Below are 24,377 nucleotides of genomic sequence, written 5' to 3' on the forward strand. Positions count from 1 at the left end.
GTGTATTCTGCAGCAGTCGGTTTTCTTCCCTTTAAATAGCCTTGTGTTGCTAAACTGACTCTCCAGCCTGGCTCAGTGTGAAAGCAATTTTGTGGTGAATGCTGCTGGAAATGCAGCTCTTAGGGATGATTGCTTCTGATCTTAATATGGAAGCAGACCTGTGGTCCTTGCTGGAATATCTTTTACTTTTTTTTTTCTTTTTGTTTTTCCCAAAAGCTCTTCAATGCCTTGGATCCCCTGTGACAAGCGATGAGCCAGGACTGAAAAAGCAAGCGTGAATCCCCTCAGATTTGGGTGGGGGGAAGTAGGTTAGGATCAGAATCCATATCTCTCCTTGTAGTGTCTTTGCAATGTCGATGAGCCCTTCGCTGGGAAGCGCTTTCTGCAGCGCCTGGGCTTTGGCAAGCAGAGGCTGAAGGCTTTCTGCAGCTCCAATGTCAGATCAGCTCTGCTGCCAGGGGTATGTTCCCTCTCCTAGATGTGGCAAGGGTTCTCCTCTGTTACAGAAAAGCTTTGGACATGAAATTTCTCTTCCCTTGAAACTTATATGGGTAGGATTAGGTTACCTTGCTTTGTGTGGTAGGGTCCCACCCAACAGATGCATTCTTCCAAGTAGCCCCTTTCCTTGGCTTTGTGCAATAGGCCAGAAGCTGATACTTCCCCTGAGAGGCCGTGCTTGGTTTGGGTCCCCTTCCAGAGCGAAGCATTTAAAACTCTGTACATGCAACATAGAAGCATAGGTTGGAGAAGACCTCTAAGATCATCAAGTCCAGCGATCCACCTAACGCCACCGTGCCTACTAAACATGGTCTGCACATACCCCAGATAGCTTTGCTGTGAACACGGCTGGGCTTACCCATCGGTATGGGGGTTTTACCTGGCTGATTTTACATAGCTTCTGTGCCCACTGCTCGCTGGGGTGTCACAACCCACCATGGTACAGCACTCTGCCCAGAAAGCTGCCTGTGCATGCTGAGAGCCCGTCTATGTTCCTGCCAGCTGTCTCCTTCCAAGCTGTCGCAAGCAATTGTTCTTGGCAGCATTTTGGAGATGTTGGATGGTGACATTATTACTGGTCATGTGAAAGAGGCAGATTAATAATAAAAGAGAGTTGTCCTAGAAAGGCCTTCCTGCCTTGACAGTCAGCTGTGATCATAAAAGCAATACAGAAAATGAACCTCACAGGAAGAAAGCATTTGGCAGAGGCTTCTTAATGCCGCTTCCTCCTCTTCTGGCAAGAGAAGGTAGGCATAGACCCCCATCCTTAATCCTGTCGTTATTTACACACCTCTGCTTCCTGTACTGTATGTGCACGTGGGTGACCGAGGCCCAGTGCTGCCATATGGGTGTGAAGTGGAAGAAAATAATCTATGAGGTGCATTGTGGCCAATATGCTTTTTCTGCCCCTGCTGCTCTTGTCCCATATGAGTGGATCCAGCACACACAGGAGGAAGAGAAATCGTCTCCTTGGTCAGATGCATGGCCCATCTGTGAAATGGGTGGTGGTGTTCTCACCCTGGTGCAGCGTGCCTGGAAGAGGATGGAACTGATTTCACACCATTCCTGATTTCATACCACAGAGGAGTTATAGTGAGGGCACAAATCAATATGTGACTGCTCCTGTAGCTTGCTCTATCCAGCCTTTTGCAGTCCATAATTGAACACTCATGAATCCCCTTGCTCAGTTGCATGATAGAACCTATCTGAGGGAAGAGGGGTAGCTTTGACCAAAACTTTGCCCTAAGAGGCAGCAGCATGATAGCTCTTAGGTGGCTAGTTTGGCGTTTGTGGGGCTGTTGCAGAGACCAAAGCAGACCCTGAGTCCTCTGCTGTGTTTTTGCCAGCCAAAGCTTCTTGAAAAGTAGAATTTTGCTCAATAGCATGTGAACCCGAACTTCCCACGGTGCGCTTCTTTCCTTCATGGGCACGTTGTGCAGGTAGGTTCTAGATCTGCACACTCTGCAGCCATCGCTCCGCCTGCAGGAGCCTTTGCCCAGTGCTTGTACGGGAGAGGTCTTGGCATGTTCTACCTCCCTGAAGCCATATAAAGAATGGGCTCACCACTGGAAGCCAATTAGTGTCAGCTGCTGGTTAATCACAACTTACTTGGCACTGACCAGGTGCTTCTAGGCATTTAGACCCTACAGCTCTGGGTACCATATAAAATGATGACCTAGAGTATCATGAAGCATAACGTTGCTCCACATTACTGTGTAGACATCATTGTCCTCTGAATTTGGTGTGAGGGGGGCTGGGAAGGGAAAGGACAGAGAAAATGAGAACACCAGGTTTTGTCCTGCAACCTCCTTTTTAGTTAGGTGGGTTTTTTTTCCAGGCTGAACTCGGTTTGTGACTGTGAGTGCATCTGTCACCTTCTAATGAGAGACTCGTGTAGCTCAGGAACAAATGATGGTTCCTTGAATCTTCTGAGGAGTAAAAAGTGTTTGTAAATGTTAATGGAAAAATTCTACATCCCACATCAGTGATGGTTTCTTCAACTGAAAACAGAGGCCACGATCTAACTCTGTTGCCTTCAGCAAGGTTACGAACAGTGGCTTCAGCTCGGGCTTGTTGAACGCCATTATACCAAAACAACTTTCTTCACTGCTGTCGCAGCCTGTTTGTAGCGCGTTCCTGACAGCGGTGTTCGCTGCACCGAGTGCCTTGCTGGTGGGCTTACAGCCGCTGCCCCGTGCTACCAGCAGCACTGCAAGTGATTCCGATTCCTCCTCGCTCCTATCTGCAGCTGTGTGAAGTCCATAGAGAAGCGTGAAGCCCAACTGAAGCCATCTATGAGGAATGGGTTTCTGGTACTTTGTGTTTTTGGGAGGAAGATCTGGCCCTGTGATCCCCTTCCCTGAGGCCTGGGACGGTCTGGAGGGGCCAAGGTCCCTCTGCAGTCAATTTGCAAGGGCCCTGCTGCCATCGTGGGCTGAGACTTTTACATGTGGGATGCTGGCTGTTGTCCAGCTTCTTCAGACTCTGCTGGTTGTGGGATCACAGAATCACAGAATAGTTTGGGTTGGAAGGGACCTTGCAAGGTCATCTAGTCCAACTCCCCTGCAACGAGCAGGGACATCTTCAACCGATCATGTTACTCAGAGCCCCATCCAACCTGGATGGATGGATGAGGTGATGGATGAAGAGCAAACATAACTCATGCCATCTTTACAAAAGCTTCAGAAACAATCCTTAAAGCCATTCTAAGGTCCTGCTGGGTCAGGGAAATGCCTTGCGAAGGAGCTGTGAGGTGGTGTCATTTCTGTCTGCTGAGCCACGGAAGTCATCATGGATGTATACATTTTTGTAGTGAAAAACCTTTTTTTTTGAAGGAAGCATAGGGAGCTTTTGCTGCCCTGAAATAGCAAATCCCATCCTATGGATATCATCAGTGTTGCTAGTGGATCAGTATGGAGTCACATGGTAAAGCCCAGCCATTGCTGTTTCTGGTGACTATTAATAAAGCTGTGAACCCCCCAAAACTCAGCAAAAGTTGTTTTTTTGTCTCAGATTTGTTTTCTTGGCACTTCCCTGTAGCTTCTCCAAACCTGAAAATTTGAATGCTTGTTACAAGGTTGTCAAGTCCTTCAAAAATAAAATCTTTGACGTGTGAACTGGGAATCTCATTTTCCTGAGGATTCCTGCTGCTTGCATCTTAGGTTGTACCGTTGTCACAGCAGGGAGGTGTTAAGTGTCTTGATTTTTTTTTCTTTCCTGTTTCCATGAAGGCACAGCAGAGCTTGCTTTGCAGAATACAGTACTTACTTAGTCTGTCAAAGAGTGACAGGTTTTGAATTTCTTCACTCTTGGAGATGAGTCTTTAACTCTGCCCTAGACAACTCTTGCATTACCCTAACTGCAGGAGAAAATACAAACATCTGCTTGGACTATAAATGTTTCACTACCGAAGTCTCCTGGCCTCAAGCTGTGTCAGGGGAGGTTTAGATTGGGTATTAGGAAAAATTTCTCTACTGAAGGAGTGGTCAGGCACTGGAACAGGCTGCCCAGGGAAGTGGTGGAGTTGCAATCCCTGGAGATGTTCGAAAAATGTATAGATGTGGCACTTCAGGACATGGTTTAGCAGGCATGGTGGTGTTGGGTTGACAGTTGGACTTGATGATCCTAGAGGTCTTTTCCACCCTGAATGATTCTGTGGTTCTGTAGTGTCACCAGGAGAGGAGACAGGTTACCGTCCCTCCTTGATAGGTCCACGTAGCACGTCACAAGCAAGAGCTAGGGTTTGGTGCATGCAAACAGAAGAACAGAATCAGCTTATATGTAATGTATGAAGATCTATAGGGCAAGGATGGCTTACAGCAGAAATTGATATAGGTGCTGTGTACCTGTCTGCTTCAATGAGCAAGGGGCACTTTTGACCACTGTTGGACGTTCAGAAGTGTTCCTACAGCTGGGCTCTAGGTGAGAGGCTTATTTGGATATATTCTTGTCTGTAGCCAAGAAAAAATTATACTTGCATTTCTTTTGGTTGGAGACCAGTGCCTTGACCATAAGGGACTAGCATTTCATTGTACATCTTTGTCTTTTTTCGGAAGATGAACCTTAGCCAAAACTGGAGAGTATGTAGCATTCGAGAGAGCTGGGGTGGTTTAGCCTGGAGAACGGGAGGCTGAGGGGACACCTTATTGCTCTCTGCAACTACCTGAGAGGAGGTTGTAGCAAGGTGGGTGTCAGACTCTTCTCCCAAGTAACAAGTGATAGGATGAGAGCAAATGGTCTCAAATCGCACCAGGGGAGGTTTAGATCGGATATTAGGAAAAATGTCTTCACCGAAAGGGTTATCAAGCCTTGGAACAGGCCACCCAGGGAAGTGGTTGAGGCTTTCTCTATTCCTGGAGATATTTAGAAGATGTGTAGATGTGGTGCTTAGCGACGTGGTGGTGGAGTTGGTGGCTTAGGTTTGCAGTTGTACTCGAAGATCTTAGAGGTCTTTTCCAAGCTAAATGATTCTATGATACACAAAATAGTTCATAAAGGGCTGCAAATGCACATGAAAATCTGAATGCCCTCTGAATCTGCTGGGCTTTGCACTTTTAGTCCTTGCTAGTTTTAGTCTCTTTGTTTTTTTTTTAACGCTGCTGCTGAGGCCTCTAAAAGGGCAAAAAGTGCCAATTTAGGAGGGAATACGTGATCTTTGTAAAAGGCTGTTATGTGAGGCACAAACCTCCAGTTTGAGGTTCAGCGGTGTGATACTCGCTCCCATTTTCCATCTTCTGAGACTGTTATGAGCAACCTGCCTATGGCTGCCGGGCTTCTGTTGCACCTATGCTCCTGCAATCCAAAATCTGTGAAGTCTGTGATGTTTTCAGAAGTGTACCTTCCTCCTTGTGACCACCAAGTGGTGCTCTGCACTGCACCTTGCAGCAGGGCGAGCTGCTGGCGTTTTGGGATGGGGGGTTAAAAAAAAAAGCTGTTTTCAGCAGCAAGAATGAGCTAGAGAGGAGGAGGAGGAAACAGGTTAAGAGCTTTTCTTTTCCCCTCACAGCGGTTGTGCTACGAGGGTTACATTATTCACATCTTTCTGCTGTGGCTGCGTGATGATTGATGTGGCTTGGTGATGATTAGATGTGTTAAGTAGTCCTGGCACTTTCAATTTGGGCGTTCAGCTTGGCTGCCTGCTAGACTTTGGAGGTACGGAGATGGCTAGCTGCTGCTTCAAAACTAGATCCAGGCAGGTGTCTCTGATATGGCTTGCTAGAACCAGAAGAAGCTTTTAAAAACCTTGTCCCAAACTAGTTTTTCCGAGATAAATATCTGATCCCTGTTTCTTCTTGGCTGCATCTAGGGAAAACCTCTGTTCATATTCCTCCTCTCCGGTGCGCTCGCTGTTTAGTGTCTTTGCTATTAAGATTTGGAAATGTTTATAGCTGTGTTGCTCTCAGCAGAGGCAAAAGGCCTACATTAACTTGTCTTTGCAGGCTTCCTGCAAGCATTCTCCGGGTGCCATTCTCAGGTTTACGGAAGTTGTGTATTTTGTATGGAAACATGCGGTTTGATAGAGAAAATTCTTATGTTGATTTGAAATGATGGGCACATTATAAGACAGAAACTGCCTATAAAATGTGATGAGAATTTAAGGGGGTAACTACATCCCCGTAAGCTCCATTAGATGCTCTGCGTGGTAAAATTGTTTGCAGGAGTGATCATTCCTTTCCAGGTACTGGAAGCCGTGCTATAGCAGGATGATGCAGCTGAATTCGAACAGCAGGTCATTTGTATGAAGCGTAGGGCTGGAATTGAAAGGTGGCAAGTGAGATTATCTTGTCTGGTGAGCTGGAAAAAACATGCAGTGTTTTAAAGCAAATCCTTGAATCAGAAGGAGAGGAGATACCATGTAACAGCACAGTGAAAGCTGTGATTTTATAATGTGCACTGATTTCTCTGGGTATTCCAATCTGTGAAGTACAGTCCAAAGGAAGGAGGCCAGCTCCCCCCAGTTAACTGAAGTTGGGTAGCCACCAACTAAACAGCTTCCCCAAAGTTCCCCAGTTCGTTTCTCGGGTGTTTTGTGGAACAGATGCCATTGCATCCCACTGCAGAAAGGAGAAGAGTGAAGGATCACCTGCTTTACTTACAGCAGGTATGATATGTGCGGCCCTTCAGGTGTCCTACCTCAGCTGCTTCATCTTATTGCGGTGTCCGTAACCTATAGGAGGTACAACTCCAACAGAAATCAGGGGATAGCTAGATAACAAATGTTGATTTCGCTGGATCATTACTTTTTAACATGGTCCTGGACCCCTGGCTAAACCAGCTCCTCAGATGCAGGGTGATGGGCTCTCCCAGTCGGAGTACATCAGGAGGGAGTTTTTCTATAGGGCTGAGCAGAGCTTCATGTAAAGTAGATAAAGCACATAAATATTATGGTTTAGTTTTCAGCTTTGAAAAACTAACTATCAGAAATTCAAAACATGTCATTATTCCAGATACTACCTTTTCGTGGTGGGTAGCTCCATTAGTAGCTGTTAAATAGCTCAGATACAGATTCTGGCTCAGGAAGTCCTTGGGTCTTTGATAACTAAAAGCTGGGAAGAGTGACTGTGGGAAGACTGGCTCTGTGTGTGCCCTGCTCTTGTCTTTCTTCAGCATCTGCGGCTAGTTGTGGTCAGAAATAGGAAGCGGGCAGAAAGGACCTTTGGTTTGATCCAGTATGGTTGTTCTTGTGTTGCCATTTTAGATTCTGATAATGAAATATGGCTTAAATATTTATCTCTCCATATGTTAACAGTACAGTCAGCTTTGGAATAAGACGAGTATCTGCTCTAGTGGAGAATCCACAGTGGTATCCTCAGCATCACATTTATCTGCTCTCACATGAAGTATTGGCTGTGCCGCCTTCTTTCCAGTACCGAGTTAAGTCTTCCTTGGTCATACCTTTGTCTGGTGTAAATCTGTTGTGGTAGGAACCTGCTGAGGATCACTACCATCACCGCTGCTCTCCCGCACCCAAGAGCTGATCTGCCAGCACATGTCAAAGCTTGTTCTGGAGGAGGGGCGGCATGAGTCTACTTGGGCTGGAAAGCAGCATCCTTTCCAGAGCTTCGTAAAAGTTAAAAGCAGAACCAACTTATTGCTGCCTCCAAGATTAGAAATCAGGGAAATAGTTCTTACTTGAGCTGAAATTAGTTGAGCAGAGAGCACTGTAGTTACATGTACTCAGGTATCTGTACGCATGCTCGTGCTTGTTTGTACTCTGCTATTAGGAAGAAAAATCACTATTTCCCACTAATGCATTTGAGACTCTTGAGGCAACATCTTGTTGTTACTTAGCAACTTCAAATGGTGGTGAGCTCTTCCAAATTAACCCCTTTGGGTGTGTTTCCTGGTAGAAAACAGGCACAAGTAGATTCAGCTGGTTTGCCTTTGGAGAAGTGGTGTTGGCTGGCTGCCTTGGTGCTCACCTATTGAGATGTATGACCTTTCTGTCTTGTGTGATCTTTCCTGATGTTGCTTTTGTGTCTCCCTGGCCAGAGGGTGAGGAAGAGGAAGAAGATGAAGAGGAGGAGGAAGAAGAAGAGGAGGAAGAGGAAGATGAGGAAGACAAAGACATAGATTCGATGGATGAAAGCATGGAGGGTGACACGGAGCTGCCAGGTTTCACGCTTCCAGGCGAGACTTCCCAGGATCCCATAGCTGGCCTGGAAAACCCTGTGGCCCAGTTGGCCGGAGTGTCCTACCAGGTTCCCGACACCATCGAGTGGGAGCAGCAGAACCAGGGTCTGGGTAAGAGAAAAAGCCTCTTCTTCCTTTACCCGCACAGAGGACATGTCTCCTGCTCTTCACTTTGCATGGGACAGACCCTTGTGCTGGGAAGTCTCGCGGGTTGGTTCTCAAGCTAAACACACAGCAGATTCATTTCTGAGGAAACCCCATCCACCAGTGACAACTGGTTGAACTGGGATGGGTCCCAGGCACCGTGACCTGAGTTTTCATTTTGGGGAGAGCTGCTCTGAATGCTCCAGACCTGCTCCTTCATTCTGAGAGCTTAGTGTTGTCTTGTTCCAAGAGTGAACAAATAAATAACTTCTCAGGTGAGATTCCTGGGGAAATGTCAATTCCCTTTGCCTGAGATGGGTTTGTGCAGGGATATACGTCCTGTGAGGACAAAACGAGTTGGGTAGCTGCTAATCAGCCCATTTGCTACTTCAGCAGCATTTTTACGGGGTGTGTGGTCCAGACATGGGGCCCTGTGCTAGCAGTGTTAAGCAGGACAAACCCGCAAAGCCTCTATAAAGCTTTCTACACTTTATTCCCACTGTACATATTGGCCCTGTGTTTTATGACTGGACTAATTTATTCCACTTAAGAATGGCTTATCACTGTTTATATGTGTGATGTCCATCTGATGCAAGTCAAAACTGGTGTGGGACAAGGCAGAGTTTAGAACGGAACTTGCCCAGCTTGGCTAGGGGCACTGGAGTCATTTCCCAGCATACTCGATTTCCAAGCCAAGCCCCATCAAAAGCAGCGGGAACCTTTCAGGTGAAGTGGTGGGAGCTGAACCACTTCTATCCAGAAAATCTCTGTGTCTGACTTTTAGAGAACTAGCTGGTTTGAGAGGGCCATCAAAGAAAGAAACCCCAAAACTCTTTTATATGCTGTGTTCTGAGAACTATCACTTCCCCTGGATGTTAAATTCTGATTTAACCTGTCAGTTCTTCCCCTGTAATGCTGTTTCCAGCCTGCTTTAGTGTTGTTAGCTTCCTTTGGATTGAATCAAAGTGCTTATTTCACGAACTCTGTGGGAGGGTTGCTCTTTGAGGGCAGATTGAGTTTGCATCGGGTTTGGTATCTCCCTGTCCCACTAACTTTTCCTCAAAAAACATCGTGTTGGATGGTTTCCATGTCAGGTCTGTTTCACGTGTCCTGTTGTCCCGTCGGGGCGGACTGGAGCTGGGCGTGGGGAATAATTAGAAGTGTTTAATGGCTTTGTAGTTGGCTTTGGCAAGCTGGATTGAAGAGGTACAGGACAGCGCTTGGGGGAAAAGCGTATGAAACATAGGAACATGATAGGAGTCGCATCAGCAGCTGTGTGTTCTCATCTTATTTCCTTGGTGCAGGATCTTAGTGGTGCCTTGAGAGAAAGCATGAGAGGAGCAGCATATTCTCTTCACTTGGGTGCAATGGGCTGGCTTGGTGAGCTCTGTACGACTTCTAGCAATAGTGAGAAGGTAGCATTGCGCCGTTGACTGTCTGAAACTATTTGCCTGGTTCAAGACCATAAGTACTAGCATGGGTAGCTTGGCAGAGCTTTGCCTCTGAATTATTCAGTCCTGGCTAAGGGTGCCAGTGCTTTGTAAAGTGTTCTGCAGACTCCGAGGTGTGTCCCCACACCCCAGCCATCACATTGTGCAGCGTGCAGGAAGAAGGCACTGATGTCTCTTCAGGGATCTTGGTACATTTAACCATCCCAGCTAGGGTGGCAGATGCAATGTCATCTGGCTAGGGTCTCCAGAGGACTCTGATGGAAGCCCCCTTCCCAGAGCAGGGTGCAAAGCAATGGTTAGTTTGTCTGGAAGGGTGTCTAGAGTCTGCTGAAGATGCTGTTGTGTATGGCATAGGCTGTTGCTATGAACTTTGGGGCTATGGGGAAGGTTGTTCTGCGTAAGGCATCAGGCACAGCTCTCTTCATAGCTGATGAGGGTCTGAACTGGAGTCACAGGTGCGTTCCCAGCCCTACTGTCTTCGCTGCTGGAGGAAGAGGCTCAGGGTAGGAGATAAGATGCATTGGTAAATGAGGCACGTGAGATAGCAGTGCCCAGAGGCTGAAGCTGTCCCTGGTGTGCAGTAAACCTCTCTGGCTGGAGAGGCTGTAATAACTGTGCACAAAAAATAAGCAGGCCTGGGCTATGAAACAATATCTAGCTTTAACACTCCTTGTGTAATAGCAGCTGTTAGGAGGTCTCCTTGCCGTAGGTAGAGCCATGCTGGAGGATGCACTTCGTAGTATCTGTTCCAGAGATCTGCTTCTGAACATATGGGCTCACTTCAGTTTCTGATGTTTAATATTGCATCATCCTGCAGCCCTCATCTTCCACCACTTTCTCTCTTTCTTAGACCTTGGAAAGGCCACCTTTCAAAAAATTTCAGACGTGGAATAAATTGACTGTGTGGCAAAAGGCAGGATTTTTCTCCCTAACTTATGTTTTATTGACCCTTACACAAATTGGAGGAACCCCCTGTGAAGCCAGTCGGGTTGGGTCAGCTGCAGAGCGCCAAGTCCGAGCACCTGCAGGACTGGGCAGATGTGAATTTCTGTGTTCTCTGGAAGTGCCTGGCTGGGTTACGTCTCACCAGATCCAAACATCTTGGATTGCCTTTTATATTTAAGCTGTTGCAGTCTGTGCAAGCAGCCATGAGGGAGAGGATGAGGCTGTGGCCGAGCTGAGTTCATCTTTAGGAGTTAGATGGTTAGTGGTGCGGTAGGTGAGAAGAGGGGGGACATGGTGGGATCAGTCTCTCTGCTTATGACTCACCCCTCTTACTCTACCAGGTAAACAATTATGTAAAGAGCCATTTATTCTTTTTCTGTCTAGACGACCTTAATGGCTCTTTGATATTACTTCCTTCACCATCTGCAATGTGCTGATGTCCACAGTGCTCCTAAGATGAAGGGAAATTATTTCTGTTTTAGAGGCACAAATTAAACCAAGGACTTGCAAGAGCTCACACTGAAAACCTGAGGCCAAGCAAGGAGCGGAACCCGGGTGTTCGAAGGGCCCGTTTGCTGGGAGTGCATGGGGAACGGGAGATGCTCTCCTGGTTCCCCAGCCCTGGGCACGTGCTGGGCTACTGCTGTGTCCATACCTGGTCCTGGTTACATGTTTCTTTATGGGGTGTATGAGGGAGAACAGGAAGGGTGGAAAAAACATATAGCTGGTGTCAGCAGGAGGAGGATTGTGAAGAACAGAAGAAATCCCCCAAACCTGGCAGGGGTCCAGGAGACCTGCCCACATTGTTCTGCTGGGGCGCCTGGAGAGACCAGACTCACCATGAAGAAGCTTTAGATCTGCTGGACGTGTGCATGGACTATTTCTCTTTGCAATCCCTTTTCTCTAAGTGCTTTTCATCTAAAGCTACCTCTTTGAAATCCATCTCCTTTAAGTGCTTTTCTTCTAAAGCTAAAATTAACTTGACTTTAATTATAAGACGGCTTTGTAGCCACTGAACGTCGCCGGATGCAGCCCCTGGAGGGGGGAGCTGCAGTTCTGCGTGCAGCTGGGTCAGGGGCACTGTGCTCCTGCCTGCCTCAGCCCACGGCGCGCGTCCTTGGGCATCACCGGGAAGAGCTCTGCACCTCCCTTCCTTCACCAAATAGTGCCAAGATGTGAAGAATTTCCCATCTTGTGTGAGTGAAATCTGGTTTAGAGGGGCAAGGTGTTCTGCTTGACGTGGGATATGGTGCAGGAAAGGAAGACTTGAAGAAAGATAACAGTACCCAACGGAGTGCAAGGTGAGGGTACACCATCTAAGCACCAAACTTTTACAGCTGGCATTTTCCATCTTTAAAATACTTTGCGTGTAAGTCTTTCTCCTGGGGATGCGTCTGTCCTCTGGCCTTTAGAATTTTGACATTTAACGCTAAAATCTATAGTACAGAAGAGCCTGGAAGAACTGGAGTAGCTGTGCTCAGGTCTGTTGTTATTGTTTTCTTGGTCTGATGGCTGACACACTGCAAATCCCTAGGGAATGAGTAACTTGATCCACAAACAGCTTGGCAGAGCAAGAGAGACAGTTTGGATTTTTGTAGTGGTCGGTGAGAAACTGCTGCAGAAAGGGAATCATTAAAAATGTCAATTCTGGGAAGTCAGATGGTCCTACATTGACTCCAGCTGAGCAAAAGCAATTTATAAGCGCCAGTAATGAGGCTGTCAGTTTTACAGTCCATCAGCTGATTCTCTAACCAGCAATATTTAGACAAAAAGTAAAGCAGAAAATGATGTCAGCTGTGCCTTTATAAAATAGGAATTGATCCGCCAAAAACTGTTCTGACGGCCTGCAGCTCTGGAGAAGGAGGGTCTGAACGTGCTTTGGGATCTCTTTTGCTGTCCTGTTCAAGCGCTTTGTCTTCAGAGGTTGCCAGCAAAGGACACAGCAGTACTTTGGGACCTCTCTGCATCGTGTGTGAGATGTCTTTGACCTTTCTTTGCTTGTTGCGTGATTGGTACATGGGTGGTGTGTGGTAGGCAAACACTAACTGTTGGAGAAGGGGCAGAAAACGTGGACTTTCTGGGAATTAATAAAAATATGTAGTTTTTCCCTGCTACTTCTGTTGTGATTAAGTGTTTATGCTTTACAAGGAGAACTGCAGTTGGTTTAGATGGGTTCAAACCTAGTGAACAGTTTCTGGGTCCTCCTTTAGTTATTCCTCATGACGGTCTTTGTTGTACACCTCCATGGAGATAAAGGCCCTCTGCTTCTGTGTTGGTGGTGGCTACTGTGAATGCTCTTCTCCCACTTCTTGAGTATTTATTCTCCCAGTGTCTGTGAGAATCCGTATTTTACAAACCATGCGCTGAGACATTAGCAGCTTAGCTTGAACTGGTGTGGAAACTTTGTAGTAGTGCAAGAAAGCGTCCCCAGGCCGCCAAGCTATTTGTTAATGCCATAGTGCTTGCCTATTGTCCATGTCCCAAGATGAAGAACTCCTGCTACCTATGGTAAGGTAGCAAAGGGAGAGCTAGGGCAATTTACTAACCCTTTAATTTTACTGCTTTGGAGCATGCAGTAGTTTGTGCATTCAAAACGTATGGAGTAGTTTGGTATGACAACGACATTTTCATCTCGAGGCTTATAGGGTTGTGACATTTTGAATGTATGGCTGAAGTTGTCTACGCAGGGGTTGGTATGGTGGGCTTTGATGCTTTAAGAAGTTGACTGAAACCACCAGTTGCTTATCCCAGGCCACTGCTAATAAGTGACAACAGGAGAGACTGACTTGAACCGTAAACCTTAACCTTAACAGAGGAAGGTCAAAATCTTGTTCTGTGGGCAAAGAGGAGACACACCTCATGTATAGATAAACAAAGGAATTTATTGTTAATGTAATTGAAATCTGAAGAGTCTATTTGTTATTAGTCCAGATCTAATTATTAAAGGAAAAGAAATAATAATGCAGTTGGGATTGTTGCACACACACTTAGTTTCTGTGCTTTATCCTGGCGTTATGCTCGTCGTTGCTTCTGTGGGTTGTAAGGTTGGTGGTTTCATTCACGGGTTTGTGGTGGACCATCAACATCTTTGTCCTTTGCCAGGAGGAATACAATGTTCCCATTGATGGTTTCGTCTTCCTCACTTTAGGGTCCACTTGAAGGCATTTTTGTATGTTTGCTAGCATGCTTTTGCACCTTGCTCTTTATTCATTGATTTGCAGTTGCGTACTGCATGTGAATTTACTACATATGATAGCTTTTATGTATGTTAGATACTATTTTTCGTTCTCTTGTTTACCCTAAACCCATTTTTGTCCAGGTCTACATTTCTTTAACTGAGCACTGGTGTGTTGTTGATATCCACCTGTTTATGGCAGTGACAATACCATATTACAGGGCTACATGATTATGCTGTAGCTTGTAAGAAGTCATTTGAATTGTCCGGTTCCACAGCATTTGTTATGGGTTTCCATCTACCCATGAAGATATTGTACACAGTGGAGTCTGGCCCATCCCTGTAGATGGGTATTAAAGATAAAAAAATAAAATGGCAGTTTAGAAAGAAGTTACGAAGTGTGACAATGTAATTCTCAACGTGTAGTTTCCAAGATATCTACCATGTCTGCGCTTCATGTATTTTTGTGTATAGGATTTTAGTTCTTATCATAATGGAAGGTCATATAACTCTCTCACTTAGGTAATGACAAGGCATTTGCATAATAAACACACTTTTGGAATGTGATTTTTTTTTTTAATGGAAAAAAAATATTTGCAGCTCGGAATAGTTACTTACAGAGAAAACAGCTCTAGCTGTATTGCAGGTCTGTGGTTACAAATTATACTGCATAAACCATATAACGTATGTCCCTAGTTAATGATGGAAAGGCAGAGTAGCAGAGGCAGAGTAGTGGAAGACAATGAATACTTGAAATGTCATTTTTACAGGAAGCTTGAATTAATGCTTTTATGGGCAAAAATAACCAGCATTAGGAAGACAGAAGCCGAGACTCAGAAGTTAGTCGTATGTTCTTTAATTGCTGCCCAGAATGGATCTAAGTACTACTACAGCTCACGTTATTGGAACGTCAGAGTGCTTTTTAATCTTTAATGCATTTATCATCTTAATTACCCTGGAAAGGGTATCCGTGTTTTATGGGTGGTAAGCAAAACCGCGGAGAGGCCAAGTGGCACCACCGGTTTCATGAGGGAGCCTTGAGCACAGTGGGGATTTGGATGAGGCGAATTCAATCAGTGCTTGGGCATTTCCTTCCTCTTGCTGGAGGAAGGATGCCCGCGCCTGCATTTCTCCTGGGAAAAGGCGCAAAGGATCCCACAAAAAGTCACCATCCCAACAGAAGGGACTGAGTCCGTAGAAATCCCGGGTGAGAGAGGCTGGCAGGAGCCAGGATCAGGAGCGGAGACAGCAAATTTTTCTTCCCGACGGGTTCAAAGCGCAGCTGCCCGCAGCCATCCTGCCCCTCTGTAGCTCTGCCCCGTACGTGGTTATGGGAGTTCTGTTGCACAGAGCGTTGGCCGCGCGAGGCCTGTGTTCCAGATGGCTGCAGACTGAAATGAGCAGTCTCGGAAGTATAGATGATTATTTTCGCTGTCTTTCTGGGTGCTCCAAATAATTTATACAGTTCCATATGTTCCTTGCTAACTCCCCTTCCCTCTCCCAAGCAGTAATAAAGCTCCCATCATCAATCTGTGCCTAAACCGAGTTTCTGTTCCTCGTGAGGGATGTGTACTCTGTTTGGAATGACTCCTTTTTTAACTGTTTTAAGAGATGGTTGCGTCCTAATGCTGGAGCAGACCCATGTTTAATCAGGTTTGCCTTGTCAAGGGAAATTTTGCATCCACTTACTTGTAAACGATAACGATCCTCTCTGCCAGCTCGGTGTGACACACATTATTATAACGACAGAGCAGCTCCCAGGAGAGGACAGTTCACAGAATCACACAATCACAGAATCACAGAATGTTTGAGGTTGGAAGGGACCACTGTGGGTCATCCAGTCCAACCCCCTGCCGAAGCAGGGTCACCCACAGCAGGCTGCACAGCACCGTGTCCAGGCGGGGCTTGAATATCTCCAGAGAAGGAGACTCCACAACCTCCCTGGGCAGCCTGTTCCAGGGCTCCGTCACCCTCAAGAGTGAAGAAGTTCTTCCTCATGTTCAGACAGAACTTCCTGTGCTTCAGTTTGTGCCCATTGCCCCTTGTCGTGTTGCTGGGCACCACTGAAAAGAGTCTGGCCCCATCCACCTGACACCCACCCTTCAGATATTTATAAGCATTTCTAAGGTCCCCTCTCAGCCTTCTCTTCTCCAGGCTGAACAAGCCCAGCTCCCTCAGCCTCTCCTCGTAGGAGAGATGCTCCAGTCCCCTCATCATCCTTGTAGCCCTCCGCTGGACTCTCTCCAGTAGCTCCTCATCTTTCTTGAAGTGGGGAGCCCAGAAATGGACAGAGTACTCCAGATGGGGCCTCACTAGGGCAGTGTGGAGGAGGAGGAGAACCTTCCTCAACGTACTGGCCACACTCCTCCTAATGCATCCCAGGATCCCATTAGCCTTCTTGGCAGCTAGGGCACACTGCTGGCTCATGGTCAACCTGTCGTCCACCATGGCTTTTTGCTTTCATCAGATTTTATCCCAAGATGTTTTGAGGAACTGTGTCTCTTTCCCCTCTTTAATATTGCTTTTTGCTTCGACCTGACTTGCTCCTACTCCTGCTCTGAAGCCAGCTGAGATAATGAGCCATGCAGAGCAGCCCTTAGTGGTGTGGTGGGAAGCAGCCCAGTGCCTCACGCCGGGACCATGGACGATGGGACCTTCCAGGAGATGTAGAACTTGGGCAAGTCTGAGCCCTGTGGTCCTGACCTACCACCCTGTTCTTCCCTTTCTCCATCCAGCAGAAGACTGCTGTGCCCTCGTGAATGAGGCCTGTGTAGTTTAAATGGGAGAAGCTGACAGTGTGTCTGTTCTGCTGGGAACTGAGATGAGGAGTTTCCAGCCACGGAGCATCAACCACTAATAGGTTGGAACCACATCCTTTCTCCTGGAAGCACCTCAACTCTTGTCCTCAAAGCAGAAATCAAGACCAAGAGAAGGGAATAGAGTAAAACAGAAGATTAGAGGGTGTTTCGGTGATACTCAGCTCTGAAAGCAAGCAGCTATCAAAAATGGGTAGAATAAAGCTGCTGCTTGCAATAAAAAAATGAGCGTGCTTGCAATTTATCAGAAGGAAGGGGAGGACAGCAGGGGCCTTTCTACACCGAAACCTCCAGCAGGCAGCTTGGGCTGATGTTTGACCCTGACGTTTTTGGTGGACTATGCTGAGAAACAGCAGCACTGTAACACCCTCAGATACATCACTTTGAAGTAGCAGCCCTTCCACAAGGTTTGTGCATCTAGTTAAACCTGTGTGAGAGGAAGACTGGCTAAGCCTGTTTGTTACCAGCCCTGAAGTGCTGCCTCCAGGAGCTGGGAGTGGATTTAGAGGCATTTGCTTGGATTTGGCTCTGCCTTCCCTCTCCCTGCCCGCAGAGAAGATGGGATCCCATCAGACAAGGTGTTAAACTGGAGCTGCTGACTGTTGCTGGGGGGATTGAAGAGGTCCTGTCCATCCACAGCATTTCTGCCTCTTTTTCTTCAGTTTGGGGTGAGGCAGTATGAAGCCATGGAGGAACTGTCTGCTGGCTTGCGAGAGGAGAGAGGGGACTTTGGTCACTGTGGCTGACCTGGTCGGTATGAGAGGCCCCAGCCGGGGGACATTTCTAATGGATGGTGGGAGGCATGGATGAACCCAAGCCAGAGGGCTGCTGTCACTTCTGCGTGCCCTGGTCCTCGCTATCCTGCCATGCAAAAATATCCTGAAATACCTGCAAGGAGGGAGTGACAGCTTCGCTGGTGGAAGGGGCTGACTCGCCCTGGCTTGGAGCAGGGCAGCCTTGGGTGAGGCTCGTGTACAGAGAGTGTTAGGGAAGCTTTGCTGAACAGAACTGAAGTCTGGGCCACCGGTTGCCTACAGTTTGCTTGGCAGACCATAGCTGAGCCAATTCACCCTCTTGGCATGCTGGGGGGCATGAAAAGGCAGCCTGCAGCAGCACCAAGCTCCCAGCACCAGAGGACTGCTTCTAACAGACTTTCTGCTGGCACCTTCAGTTGCTCTTGTTGGCCCAAGAGAACAAAGCCGGAAAACTCAAGCACATGGCTGAGCGTTTTTGACCTTCTTCGGCTGTCTGGCTCTATCCATCCGTTTGCTACAGCCATTAGAGTTAGGATGTGTCTGCCTTGGAGCACGGCTTGGCATTTGCTGCTTCAAGTAATTTATCTTGTTTTTGCACCTGTATTAAAGGATAGGGTCCATTAGCCTGCGCAGAGCTCCGTGCTGCGAGGGCTGGACTGCATCTGCTAACCAAGCAGCATCTGGGTTTCTGCACAGCCTGGTGAGGCAGGCGTCCTTCTAGATGTCAGCTGCCTTGGCTCTGTCTGTCTGTCCCCTTGTCTGTCAGCCCATCTAGAATATAAATCCTAGTGTCTTTGCTCTCTGTTTAATCTGCAGTAATCCTTTTTTTCCTTATGTCTGCAATTTCAGTGCATGCATGTATCACATCTCAGTGTGCTTTGCCTCTTCTTCTAGCCTTCAGTTTATATATGTCGGAAAACGTGGCTCCATTTAGAGAGAGGAGATGGTTTTCAGCCCTCTCTCCCTTTGGATTTTAGTAATCACTTAGCTTGATTGAAGAACACAGGCAGGGCAGTAGCTTTCCCTGGGTGAGAGTTATTAATTTTTCCTTTATGTGCTAGTCTGGGTGGCCTTTGCCTTGTAAAAAGAGACTTGTCCTTAAGTTCGAGAAATCACATTTATTTTCTAGTAGTGATCTATACTACAGTGCAAAAGATCTGTCTGTTTTCATGGCATTTCAGCCCTCCAAAAAAAAAAAATAATGAAGAGAGGGAATGCAAAGGTTCATTGGCCTTGAATTGCCTCTGTCCTTCTGGGGATTTGCGTCAGAGGCTGATCTTTTGGGTTACAATGTTGGTTCCATTGCAGAGAAAAATAGAGGAAAAGAGCTCACTGCGACAAGCAGCAGGAAGAAAGAGGGTGAGTTATTGAGAAGATAGTTTTAAAATATTCCTTTCTAGACTGTAGATACGGTTTCTCTCTGCTTGGGCAGTGCAAACCACAGATGACTCAAATTAAGACCACTTGAGGATCAAAGACGATCCAGGTTCCTGCCTGGAAGGATGATCTCTTGGTACATGTATGTCCTGCTCTGGCTGAGAGTAAGTTAGGAACATATGTTGGAAATAAGTAAATTGCTCGGTTTTTGACTGACAATACCTCAATACTTTTAACTGACAATTACATCAAACCTCCAGCAGTTGTTGTTTTGCAAAAATGCTGGGTATCAACATTATCACAGAGAAGCGTTGATACGGTGAGAATTACTGGAGGCTTGTACTTGCTTTTCTTTTTTTTTTTTTACTTTTCTTTTTTTTACTTTTTTTTTTTTTTAGTAAGTCTAATTACAGCCTCATCCAAGCCTGGGATGTAATAAAGGGTTTCAGCAAAGCTGTTTCCTGATAGCCTGTCATTTATATTAATATACCGGCAGTGCCATCTGTGCTTGAGGCTTTATTAATGTGAAGCAAGGCCAAGAGTTTCTCCTGTTTTATTCCTTCCCTAGGTTGCTTCCCCCATGTCCCCTTGTTCCCCTCTGGCCACTCAGGCTGATTTTCTTGCTCAGGTTTTTCCACAATCCGGTTTTGCAGGAGTGGATGCTCGGGCTCGTGCTTGTTTTTAGCAGGGGGCTCGATGCAATCACTGGGGCTGAGCTCTGTCCTCGTGGCCACCAGTTCTGCAGCCACGATGTGTGTCCCTGGGGCATCCCCTGTTTTCTTTAGCAGTGTCTTGTGCTGTGCTCCTGTTGCTCTTCCCGTAAGGTGGACATGGTGTTGCATCCATCATACCAGCTTATGGGTGCCCTTGCTGAGGTCATCCGGACCCTGCTCCAAGGTCCCCGTGGGGAACTCAGCCCTGGCACGCATGGCATCGTGATGGCCCTTCTGCGATTTCGCTGCACGTGTGAGTTATGCTGGCATTTCTCTTTGCAGGCTTGAGGACAGGTCTAACACCAGTGAAGGGTTTCAAAGGCTCCTCAATGGCTTCCCCATACCACCCCGTCAACCTGGTTTTGGGATTGCTCAACCCTTGAGTTGCCCTGGTTTTGTTTTCTGTCAACACAACTGTCCAAAAGCCAGACTTGAGCGCGTGCTTTGGTTTAGGATTGAGGAGAGATCTCAGTGTCTGCCCATCCAGTCCAGGCAGAAGCTGTTCTTCCTGTGAATAAAGGAGGTTGCTTTGCCCTGCTCTGTTCTGGCTTTCCTTGCAATTGTCCATAAGCAGTTCTGAAAAATGATAAGGTAGAGTTCAGTAAAAATATTCTGTCAGGAAAATACCTTCCTCAGGGGTTTTGTTATTTTCTGTGTCTGCAAGAACTGGTTAAGTACACTCTCTTTCTATTTTTTGATTGTAGGTGGTGTTGGGTAGAGGATTGAGTTAGTATTAGACTGAACGAATAGCCTCGATGAAGCAATGCTTTCTGGTTATATGTGCTCTCCCGTAGCTGAAACGTGTTCCTGTGAGGGCTGTTTATGAAGGCTAGATTTTATTAAGTGCGAATAATATGCTATTGATTTAGAAGATGTTTGGGGGTTTAGCAGGCAAAGATACAGTCCTTCAGTAGACATCTACTGCCTGTAAGTGCGTACAGCTGTGTAATATCTAGGCTGGAGCAGGGTTTCTTTGCCAGACAAAGTGCAGCTGCATACTTCTGTACTCTTCGCTGTCTTTATTGTAGCCAGCAAATGCGTGCCTGATTGCAGCCTTCCTGGAGAGACTTGTGCGGTCTTGTGCCTCAGGCTGATGTCAAGTCACGGAGCATCACCTGAAGCACAATAGCTGCTTCTGCGTGTGGGCTTAGCCTGCAGCGACCTCAAGGTGACATGCCATCGCCTGGCCACAGCGAGAGTTGAGCTAGCTCAGAGCACCTTATGTTTCCCATCGGTTGGGAATGTGCCCGCTGCTGGTCTGTGTGGCTCAGGTATTTTGTGATGACCTCTTAAGTCACGGCTTGCAGTGACTCCGTGGTGAGTCAGCCCTGTTCAGCCACACGTTGCATGCTCCAGTACAACTGCAGCATGGAGCAGGAGCAGAGAGTTCATTTCACTTCTGCTGAACAGAGGCAAGCCAAGAGCAGATAAAGTCAGAATCCCAGCTAGCAAAGCTGAGCATCGTTCTGCTGACTGCTCCGGTGGAGGCTCCAGTCCCGCAGCCTTGAAGCTGCTATGAGGTCCATGAATACAGTTCTCCAGGACCATGTACCATTATGCTTCATGCTTAGTAGGGCTGCGTTGCTGGCCCCTCGTGTTTGACTTCAAACTTCGCATCCTGACAAGCTCAGAGCAAAAGCCACAGCGGTTAAGTTTGGCTGAGGTTTAATGCCTCAAACCATGCCAGATCACCTCTGTTGCAAGAGGAGGAGCTGGCCTGGCTGCAGGAGGGCTCTGACAGCACCGAGCACACAGAAATGCCTTCATGGGCAGCACAGGGCTTGGGATGCAGCTGGGTGGCTCCGTCCCAGGGTGCTGCAGGGGATCCTGTCACTGGGATGTCTGCTGGAGCCTTCACTGCAGCTGGTGAGAGCTCCTGGGACAGTGCATGAGCACAGACCGGCACAGGTACTGTGACACCATCCCTGTGAACGGGAGCTGGCATCCCTGTATTGGGGTCATCTGCTATAAAGAAAATGCTCTTCAACGGTGCTAACTGACAGCAGCAATGATTAGTTAATAAGGTTTGATTTGTCACTACTGTGTGGGCTCTGAATATGCGGGTTTAAAAAACAGTGGGACTCATAATTAATATATTCTGAATCTGCTTGAAGGCATTTGTTATAGTGTCCACTCTTGTATCCTATCCTGAAGATACCCACAACTGCTTAGAGAAGAATTGTGCTGTGGATTCAGGATTTCTGTGGTGGAGCCTTGTTCTGCTTGAAGATAAAGATTTACAAATCAGGCATGAGTGCTCCGGAGCCCGGCTGGAAACTGGTTTGTCGTTTGCACCACTCCGCAGTGTGATGGTCGGTGCAGTAGCAGGAGTTAGGGCCGTTCCTGCCTTGCTCACTGAGGGCCCGTGATCAAGCTATTCACATCTTCCTTCCTCAGTTTCTCCCAGGATAACAGGGCTCCTGTGGGCTCTCCTGGTCCCTCAGACAGCCCAAAGGGCATCGCTGGAGGAACCGTGACATTGGATGTATTACACAGCATGAGTGAGCAGGAGAGTCCCCTTGTCCTCACCCCCCCACCCCGGGACAAGCCAGGAGAGGTCTGTAGCTACCCCGGGTGCTGCTGAGGGTGCTGGGTCCCTCCTCATGACCTGTCAGCTCAGTTGCTTCCCTCCGTTCTGCACTGCTTAAAATCAGACTTTACTAATAGGGTTCCCAGGTGATGAGTGGTGGACCCATCTCACCCTGTCCCAGGCCCCAGGCAGTGATGCAGAGGTTTTCTCCACAGTCACTCTAAGCTTGGGGTGGGTGGGTGTTAATGCTTGGAATAAATAGCCCTGCTGAGTCATGGAAGAAAACAGGACTTATTTATGCCCGGGTGAGTAGGAAACCGTAGGTAACGTTTCTGAAAGAGATCCTGGAGAAAATCCTAGGAACAATCGTGGTCCAGGGGGAAATTTAGGCTGAGAGTTATTTTTATTTTGGTCCTATCACCATAAGAGAGTCAATTTGGATGGTGATCTGGGGAGTCTGTTGGCAAAGAGTAGAAATTAAAGCAAATCCTCTGCTCCTGATTCTTATGAGAGGAAGGGGAGGATGATACATTAGGAACAGTGGTCTGGTGGGACGTGGGGGAACAAAGGAACAGAAAGAAAAGTAACAACCATCATTTTGACCCTAAATACTCAGTGCTGCTCTGCCCATCTGGAAGAGGATACAGCAGAGCTGGGGAAGGTATGTGGGAGAAGAAGGATAATGAAAGAATAACCAGAAGGATAAAATAAATAGAATAACTGGAGGATAAATGGGGTTCTGTGCAAGGAATGACTACACAGACCTTGACTAAGGGGGGTAAAATCAGAAGGGGTATTGAGCAGGGGAACAGCGAGTGACTGTCCCCTGACCCCAGGCTTGGAGATCATCACGTGAAACAGGCAGGAGAAGGCAGGTTCATACCAAATTATGTGAGACTGCTCAGTGCATTGCTAACTGGAGGAGAACGCCTATCCACAGGATGCTGAGGATGCCCACAGTTTGCATGTTTGCTTTTCCATTTGGGTAGGGAATTTCGCAGAGGAAAAATCCATCCTGGTCTTTCAAATGCGGAAACCCTGTGTCTGGCTCCACAGATCTCTGAGCCACAAAGCACTGGGTGCCCGGAGGGTGTGAGAGGGGAGCATCTCTTTGAGACCATCCTGTTCGTAAGCTTTTCCTAGATGGATGCTGTTGGCCACTGTCAGCCTTACTAAGCCAGCCAGACCTTTAGTCTGACCTAGACAGGCAGGAAGTGGAGCCTGGTCTCCTCATCTGTTTAATTACTGGCAGTGCTACTTTTGTCTTTTGTGTCCTTGAGCAAATCACTTACCCATTGAATCACTGGAAAAGACCTCTAAGCTTCTGAAGTCCAACCATCAACCCAACACCACCATGCCTGCTAAACCATGTCCTGAAGTGCCACATCTACATGGTTTTTGAACACCTGTGCCTAAGTCTTGGTGTTCATAGATGGGACAATATCAATGCTTTTGTTGTGGTTTATGGATTTAGGTTCTTTTGGGCAGATACTGTTTCTTCTGCAGACTTGCAGAGCATATTTCACGTGAGTGTGCCATCCCAGATGGCCTTTCAGCTGTCACAAGAACAGAAATAATTAACAAGAATTTCATTCTCTTCCTGCTTGTATTATATTTTGCTCGTAAACAGAATGTTGACAGTTGCTGAGACAAAAATATCTATTGAAGCCTGCTAAAGAGGAAAGCTGGGACCCCTGGATCAGCAGTAAAATGCCACAGGCTGGAGAGTGAGGCAGGGAAGTACCAACTGTGTGTTTGCCCTGCATTTAGGCTTTTCTGTGTGCATCCACCTTCAGAGATGGGATGTGGAGCTAATGTGATCCGGTACAGCCATTCTTACAGTCTCTTCCTTTGGCACGAGCTTCCCCCCGCCGCCCTTGGCCTTATGCCAGGGAGAGAAACCCCCCAAACTGTCCGGTTTTGCGCACCGGCAGGGAGATGTGACTCAGTAAGTGCAGGTACCTTCCAAGGCACTGAGCTGCGCAGTGTCTTTCAGATTCACCGGGCTCCTCATAAAACATTTTTATACGGAAATCAGGGGTGCGACCTTGTCACAGAATCACAGAATAGTAGGGGTTGGAAGGGACCTCTGTGGGTCATCTAGTCCAACCCTCCTGCTGAAGCAGGGTCACCTACAGCAGTCTGCACAGGACCTTGTCCAGGCGGGTCTTGAATATCTCCAGAGAAGGAGACTCCACAACCTCCCTGGGCAGCCTGTTCCAGTGCTCCGTCACCCTCAGAGGGAAGAAGTTCTTCCTCATGTTCAGACGGAACTTCCTGTGCCTCAGTTTGTGCCCATTGCCCCTTGTCCTGTCACTGGGCATCACTGAAAAGAGCTTGG

At 47.3% G+C, this 24,377-nt stretch overlaps 1 protein-coding gene across 2 annotated transcripts in view; it reads left to right on the forward strand.

Annotated features, from left to right (window-relative positions):
• The window catches only part of ARMH4 (armadillo like helical domain containing 4), a 75,747-nt gene that overhangs the window by 19,031 nt on the left and 32,339 nt on the right, over positions 1–24,377 (forward strand). For both annotated transcript variants that reach the window (XM_075427035.1, XM_075427036.1), the window contains exon 5: positions 7,990–8,241. In XM_075427035.1, the coding sequence (XP_075283150.1) occupies positions 7,990–8,241 (252 nt within the window). The remainder of the gene's footprint in view (positions 1–7,989; positions 8,242–24,377) is intronic.

This window comes from Opisthocomus hoazin, chromosome 7 (assembly GCF_030867145.1).
Source record: "Opisthocomus hoazin isolate bOpiHoa1 chromosome 7, bOpiHoa1.hap1, whole genome shotgun sequence".
In the NCBI taxonomy this organism is placed as follows: Eukaryota; Metazoa; Chordata; class Aves; order Opisthocomiformes; family Opisthocomidae; genus Opisthocomus; species Opisthocomus hoazin.